Source organism: Halyomorpha halys, unplaced genomic scaffold, assembly GCF_000696795.3.
Source record: "Halyomorpha halys isolate HHAL.00 unplaced genomic scaffold, Hhal_1.1 Scaffold20.1, whole genome shotgun sequence".
In the NCBI taxonomy this organism is placed as follows: domain Eukaryota; kingdom Metazoa; phylum Arthropoda; class Insecta; order Hemiptera; family Pentatomidae; genus Halyomorpha; species Halyomorpha halys.
In genome coordinates, this window is record NW_027110474.1 from 1,846,307 (window position 1) to 1,855,053 (window position 8,747).

Below are 8,747 nucleotides of genomic sequence, written 5' to 3' on the forward strand. Positions count from 1 at the left end.
ATACATATTAAAGGTCTTTTTGGCCTTTGATAACTTCTTTAATTTATTTCGACAACTGAACAACATTTCGGGGAGTTTGCATAAGTCCATTGCTCTACTTAAACAATATGATGGATATTTCTCTGTTTTTCTGGTAGTACATCTTACATAATGGTGATTTTACTTGAGAAGCAAATAAACAGTTTATTGTACAAAAAATGTAACTTTTTTTCCAATTTTGATGTCAACTGTATTGTAAGAGTGTATATGTGACTAGAGATTATATTTTTTTTTTACACATAGTTTGATTATGTCCATTTTCTTTATTCTTCTATTTGTATATATTTTAAGAGAGATTTTATTCATTTTTAAGTAATTTTTTTTAAATTTCTTACATTTATTTATTTATTTTCATTCTTATTTTTATTTTATTTTGGTATGAATGTGATCATTCATCACTATTACCTATTGCCCACAATAGTGTGGCAGATTATAATATCTATCAATTAAATAAATTAAAAAAAAAAAAAACTGTATTGTATTCTTTTAATTTTTTGTATATAAAATATTTGTGTCTCAGAATTAAATTTACAAAACAGCGTATTATACCTATCTAATTTTTGGATCCATTTTTCAAAATGTGCTGGTTTTTAAGAAAAAACATCTTCCAATTAACCAGGTAAAATTTTCATTATCCAATACAATATACATTATTTAAAGATAATTCGAAAAATAACACAGTAATTTCAATATAAATGTGCAATCACAAGTGTTGAAAAGCTCTTCAATAATTAGAGTAAATAAAAAGCGTCAAAATTTTCAGGCTATTGTAGAATGAATAGTAACATTTCGGAATATGATAGTTATTTTTTAAATCAAAACTTAAAATTTATAATAAAAATAATATTACGAAACCGTTTGTATGGACAAAGTTCTTCAGTGTCTAGTGTCATAACAACTTTGTAACACGGAAAGAAAGTTCACTGTACTAACTTGTTAATGAGTGCAAGACTATAACGTGAAAAGGTGGTATTTTGGAAATTGGCTTGGAAACTGAAGGATTTTTTATACTGTGAATATTTGCCTATAAATGATTGATAGCCAGAAGAAATACAAATATAATATTTCCATGAAAAAAAAAATTAAAATGGCATTTAAAAAAAAATAAAGTTTTACTAAAATTATTTTTACTAAACATTATAGCCATTATGCAAAAAATATCGTAGTTTTGACCAGGTTCTGTGGAATGTACTGCAACAAATGAGGCGGAAAAATTATTTTGTGTTTTTATAAGCATTTATTTAAAATAAAAATAGGGTGCATACCTATCTCTATGATAATCTCAGATAAAATATGTCTTCCATGTTTTTATGTTAACCGAAATTAATAAATAAGTAAATATAATGATTTATAACAATTATTGTGAAAAATATCTATCTAGCCTCAATATTGTTTATTGATTATTTTTGGATATTTCAAGTCTCAGCCAGCCCAGCGTTATGAAGGACAATCTTTTAATATAATATACTTAGGACAACTCTAATAAAATATAGTTTAAACAACAGTCAATGAAAAAAGTGTGTTACAAAATTCAAACAAGTGTAAACACATATGTATATAAATTAAAAGCAGTAATTGAAGTATTCGATGAATATTAAACAAACATTAATCATCTTTCAAGAAGTTCAAATTATAATTTTTATGATCTGAAATATAAACTAAGTATTTTATAAAATCAATAATAATTTTAATTTGTTTGCCGAAGAATATATTGTTCGCATAGTAAAATGTATTATTATAAAAAATAAAATAGTAAATGATTTTGTTGGCATTTCGTTTTGAGAGACGAACAAGGATTCTATTGCAATCAATTCCCATTAAAGCAAACATTCCTCATGGACGGATTCGACTATCCTGGGAACTCCGACCAATTAACATTTCAAATTTAGTGGCAATAAAAGTTTTATATCCGAGTTTAGGGCTTTCATATTGCCTCAGAGACAGTTAATGGGAATTAACGAAAGTCACTCTCATGAGCTTTTAGTAGAAGGGATCGTGTCCCGTCGCTCGTCAAGTTCTTCATAGCCCAACTTTTACTTGAAAGTCGTAGGGAATATGATCGTTGCATCATCGATGGAATGGAACTAGCGATTAGGAAATGGAGGTCATTCTAGTAGTTGGAATTTTAATAATTTACATTATGATGAATACTTTTCATTTCCAATAAGTTGAGGTCGAAAAAAGTTTTTATTTATTTATTTAATGTAATTTACAACTGTACAAAATAATAAATACAATAAGTAAATATGTTGTATGTTTTATATACACTTGAAAATCTTGGGAAGGAATCACCCATTGGTGGTACTTCAAACATCAATTTAAATTAGAAGGTCCCGTGGCCAACTTCTTTTCAGACGCCTCGGAGTATTATCAGGGATTGTTAAGGATGAAAGAGTTAATGGGTTAGGATTGTTAAGGAGTTTGGAATGAAAAGACGCATATCTGCTTTGGGCCAAACCTGGAACGAATGGGATGTTAAGGTCTTTGTGAATGAGTTTATTTGTAACATAATAAAGAGCATCATAATTTTACGTAGGATTTTGTATTGTAAGGATTGAATGGGGGAGGAATTTTATGGTTTGGTGAAGCCCCAGAGCTCAATTCCATATGTCCAAATTGGTCTGATTATCGGAGTGAATACTAATTTTTTGTAGTGAATGGGAAGTTTAGAGCGTTTGTCAAGTAACTGTTGTAGCAATCGGAATCTACGAGCAGTTTCTTGTCGTTTCAGTCTTGTGTGTGGATTCCAAGTAGGTCTCTTTTTAAGATGGAGTCCTAAGTATCGAATCTGTTCAACAGGCGTTAGTGGAGTATTTAGAAGTAAAAAAATCCGACTTATAGTCATCTTAATATTATAACTTAATAGTCAAGGCTCTGTATACTAAAATCCTTTTTTTATTCAATTTCCAATATGGCTTCGGATAAAAATATGCCCTGCGAAGACTTGGAAGAAGAGATTCCTTGGAAGTGGCAATAAAATGCTGTTCCCGAGTACGTGGGACCAAAAACTAAATCGACTGCATTCAAACTACTAGAAACAAACGCATCAACTTCAACCAGCAGCAATTCTGTTGCAGTTAACAACCAGTTCTTAGTTCATCTGAACCGGGGCCACCATCTATTTGTAACACGAAGACTTTGTATTTAGGACAAAAAAAAATATATCTGGTTTAAACGGACAAAATGATACTCGATGTTTTTCTCAGGTCCGAGACATCAAAATCAATATGACCACCAAAGAACATTATAACAAATTAAATACCTGTTTGACATTAAAATATACACATATATTGTACGGAGTGGTTTTGAGAGGCCTTGACTCAACGACCCTCGATATCAGAAATGGTCAAGAAGAAATATGACTTATTATGAGACTTAAATCTTGTCTTGCTTCCCATAGAAAAATATACGTTACCATATTTTTCATCAATTTTAAACCAGTAAAAAATAACACAGAAATATTCTAGTTCACAAAACTTGTATATTCCACAGTACAGTTCGAGCAGCCCAAGCAGAAAACAATGATTGTGGACAAATAACTAACTAGGAATTTGATCATGGACTTAAATACAAGACTGAAAGGAAGAACTGCACTTCGATTCCGACTATTACAACACTTACTAGACATATGATCTAAGGTACGTGACGGCCGTACGGGTTGGGGCGCAGGTCCCAGTGCGCTCAGTTAGGAATGTTGTGGTTCGATTCCCACCTGAGGCAGTTAATATTAATTTTTCGTCGGACCCGAAGAACGAATCTTTACAAGCCTACCTTGGTTAGTGCGCGGCGGCAACCCAAGTAGCCGTTAGGGGTTGGCAAAAAGGACTACTAGGCCCACTTGCACACCAAACGAACGATCTAAACTTCCTATTAATTACACAAGGCTACATGACTATAAAAATCCTATTAGGACTTACGGAGTTAAGCGTTGGGCTCCACTAAACTATCGAATTCCTCTCGTATCCAATACTTAAAATTGAAAATCCCTCATGAAATTCTCAGTGCACCTTACTTAGAAACAAATAAAATCATCTATTTGACCTTAATTCTCCTTATGTAGCCGATCTGCCCCAAACAGTTGTAAACATCAATAAATAAATGGAAAAAATAGACTTTAAAGTTCACCCATTGAATATAAGAAGATAGTTTATATATCTTGTGTTCTATAGATTTTATTTATACAATTAACACATAATCTATATTAAATTACTTTTTGGTTTCTAATTTAGTTTTCATAATAATCTTTTGAGGATTACTATAATCATTTCAATTGCTTGGATTCGATCAACTTCAAGTTTTATGAAGATGGATGTTGGTCGATAGAAATATCAAACCAAAGCTACATCACGAACAACTTAATGATATATTCTTGAAGGGTCAATTGAATCCTGGTAAGAAAGATATTAAAGTAGAACAAAAATAAAAACTGGGGCGTTAATGGATCATGGACATCAATCACAAGAGCTGACAAGCAACTTGAAATCATTCTCGGAACCATTCGCGAGTCAATAAACATCTCCTAATTGAACCATCACAAAGCTCTCCTGTATCTAGCGCGGATGAGATTCGAAAAGATGTTTTCCTTGCGGCAGGGAAACTGTGACCTTGTGGTGAAAACGGAACAATAACGTCATCCGTTTGAATTCACATGATGCAACAATCACCTAATGCATGCGATTCGATTTTCAATGCAACCTGAAAACGGGGCCTCGAGGAAATCTTAAGAAGAAATATGAAAATGATACTTTAGACTCGATATGAAATCACCAAAAATATGCAAACAGTGGTCGTTTTCCTTAATAAAAAACATTAAAGTTTAGAATTTTTTTTCTACTCTCACACCTATATAACATCGTAGTTCACATAGTGCATTCCTACGTCGTAAAACTATTCATATATTTAAAAAATAATTAGGGATGAGATTTTTAAGTGATAAAAATATCAAAATATGTACATATATGAGTTTATTTTTATATAAATGTGTAAGAAAAACAAGAAACACTTAATATAAAAAAATCGAAAATGCTGATATTCAACTTAAAAATGCCTGATAATAAACAAAATGTCATATACAACCAATCAATTAATTAAAAGATTTTTAAAAAAAATTAATTCACCTTTCTCACCTCTTTTGTTATATCTGTGCATCTGCTGCAAAATCGATTTGTACCGACCGAAAGATCATTCCTCCTCTAAAGACTTATGGTAGTTAATAGCAATACAAAAAAAATGTAAAAACGATAAAATATTTTAAGATATGTAACATAAAATGTGTTGAAAACATCACGAGATGTTCAAAGGAAGCATGAACAAGTCTATAGAAGTTGTATAAAAACATACACATCTTTTCTTTTTTTTTTTTTGTAGATCAATTTAATATGCTTTTCACCGGTTTGCAATATATATAATTATTTTCTAACTGACATAATGATTCCAAAATACACTCTCCATTATTTAAATTGAGTTTCCCGTTTATGAAATACTAATTAACTCACATCATCCCTGCTACATGCCTTCACCATGAAAAGGAGATTTTCAAAGTCAATTTAAAATTTTTATGAACCACTATAAATGAATAGAAAACTAGATGAGTCATAGTGGAGGAAAAATGAAACTTACAAAATTACAACATATACGAGTTATAAGCATCTTTTAAGAAAAATTCAGTCACAACCATAATTTCGTAGGACTTCCCCATCTCATATATAATTCTTGAATTGTGGCGTATTAAACTAAATCCTATCAAATCACATTTAGTTTTCGTTTTATCATATGGACTGCGCTACAGTATCCTTAAATAATAATCTGCATATCCCTGTGGAACTGACCCGTTATCAAAGATTAAATCTGGAAAACGACTAACTTGTAATCCACAAGATTGAAGACAGGAAACCAAACGTTGATTCAGACTATTACTAAAATTACTAGACAAACGATCTAAACTTCCTATTAATTGCAAAAGGCTCTTTTACATGACTATAATAACTTATTTTCGGACGCACGGAGTTAAGCTTTGGGCTCCACTAAACCACTGAATTCCTCTCTTAACCAATACTTAAAATCGAAAATCATTTGTAAATTCATGATAATTAGTTAGGCGCAAATAAAATCATCCATAAAGACCTAAATATTCCATACCTAGTCGATTCTTCTATAATAAACTCCCAAACCCACTAGTTTCTAACCGGGTTTCTTCTTTAGCTCGTGACAATCCTTTGATTTGACGGCATTAAAATCGTATTTTTTTATGGACTTACATTGCTAGACACATTAATGAACGAGATGAAATTATATTTACCTCCTTTATATCAATCTAAAACAGAAATCAATGTAATCGCTCTATTTAACTCCACTAAGCATGCTGTTAATTAAATATATATTACATATAAATTGATATGTTAGTATGACAATAAGGAATATGGGTACTTGCCGATTCAGGAGTAACATACCTTCCTTAGTCTCTGCTTCTGGAACCTGGAGATGAGAAGAGACAATATTAACAGTGGTCGAGGCCTGAGGGGGAGAGTCCCCTGGTCCGACCAGCAGTATCACCACCATAACATCACACCCTCTTCTTACTTCTCCTTCTCTGTTAGAAAACATCATCACCATCAACATCATCGTCATCATCAAAACAATAAAACGAAACATCAGCAATCCTTTGATTTTTATATCAGCTATCAAATTTAGAGGAAGCGTGTATATACATCCGGTGTTAAGAACTATGGATAACTCTCGTCATATCTAAATAGCAAGCACGAAACAAGATGGTCAGGTAAGGTATCTTTACTATGTTGCTGTACATAATTCAAGAAAACAAGATACCGAAACCAATTTGTTGCTTTTGCTTTGAATTTGTTGCCTAGCACTCCCTTTACAAGGCATAAACTAATATTCATATTAGTTCAATATTATATCAATATTTAAGAGGAGTTAGTTAATTCAAAACTTCCCTTGATCCTACTATCTTTAATGTTTTGTCTGAAATCAAGTTCCCTGGACAGAATGTAAATACTGTATATAGGTGTCATTGTGTTTAAATTTTATTGTAATTATTTACCTCAGTTGTTTTCTTATTTTCTATTATTTACTTCAGTTATGAATTTTTTTTTTTATCCATTTCACTTTGCAAGTACCTATTTTATTGTATTTTTCTTTTTCTTTTTTTTTTTTATATATATCGTCATTTAGTTACTTTTTATTTTTAGTTAATATGTATATATGGTTTGATTGTTTAATTTCATTCCTAATATCTATTGCCCTTGAGTGTAGCACGATGTATTGTTTCTCAAAAATAAAAATTATCCAACGTTTGAATCCTTAGCGAACACTAAAATGGATGTATCCAAATTTAAAATATTACAGAATATTTTGCCTAAGTCGATTCATTAACAATTATAATTTTTCAATTTAACTATTTAACACATATGCTACTTTTGTTAAATAGGTTAAGTGATGTTCTATGTCAGCTTGTGTTGAACAGCCTTTACTATACGAAATTTTAAATTAGGATATATCAATTTCATGGCCTTCTATATAATGGCTGAAGCGCTGGAACTTTGGAAAAAAATATAAATAAAAGGGTATTTAAGAGGAAGAATCAAAATAAGATTGTTTTAAATTATTAATATTGATGATTTCAATTTTATTGATACTTAAGTTTTATTTAAGAATAATGTATTGATTGTGATTGGTTTGTGGTATGTTTATTTCTTAAACAAATTATACCTTTTCCGAACAAATCAATATCAAAGACCAAAGGCAAAAAATGACATACCAAATATTCTCGCTCACAAGTGATAGTTGAAAGAAACTAAAAGACATTGGTAATGCTTTGAGGAAGGACTTCAGGTCCAGATATCAATCTCTAAGACCAGAAAGGTCATAAATCATCGCTGGATAATGATATCTCAAGAAATGGCGCAACCTGATATCCAAGGTGAGCCATTATTCGAGATATTGTAACATTAGTTGGTACACATTCGAAAATGACGAAGCATTAACTGGTGAAAAACCTAATCCCATAACAACATTTAGTGGAGAGAAGTATAGAAGTCTGCCTTGAAAAGGGGAGGAAGTAGCTAATTTAATAAATGTATAGAGATAAGGTAAGGATTAAGTTTTGTAAAGACGTTTTAGTATCATATTTGGTAGAGCAGGTTTTAGTTTTTTTTTTGTTCTTCAGCTCAGAGCCGTAAATACTGGTTATCTTTTAGGTTACCAACCTACTCTATCCCGAGTGGAAAAGTCGAGATTTATTCAAAGAGTCTGCCCCGAAATAAAATCGGGTGGTTTGAAGCCTGATTCAAAATGGCACTACTTGTTTCACGAGAATGCTAAATTTGTGGCACACGCTCAGTCATCCACGGCTTCAGACACCGTTTTAAGGGTTAATCATGAATATGTATTTTAAAATTTTCTCTTTTATTTAATTTCATAAGGGTGTTTATTTCGATACTGATTCTAAAATTAGTTGGTGGAACATGTTTAGTAATTGGGTATTTTTCTAAAACAGTGCCATATAAGAATGCGCCGGTCCGAATTCCTCGACGCCGAATCATTTACGACAGGAACAGCGTCAGATCCTTGCTCACCATATACGCTCAAGTTACGCAAAGCAATCAATCTTAAATTCAGTTAGTGAAGATGAAAGAAAGACATTAGCTCTTATCAATATTCAACGCTACATCGGGTCCTCAAGGAGACGG

The 8,747-nt window shown here is 31.5% G+C and overlaps 1 protein-coding gene across 1 annotated transcript in view; it reads right to left on the reverse strand.

The window, feature by feature from the left end:
- The window catches only part of chas (chascon), a gene marked incomplete at its 5' end in the record, with an annotated part of 397,334 nt that overhangs the window by 304,583 nt on the left and 84,004 nt on the right, over window positions 1-8,747 (reverse strand). Inside the window, 1 exon segment of the mRNA XM_067048669.1 lies at window positions 6,489-6,513. Coding sequence (XP_066904770.1) covers window positions 6,489-6,513 — 25 coding nt within the window.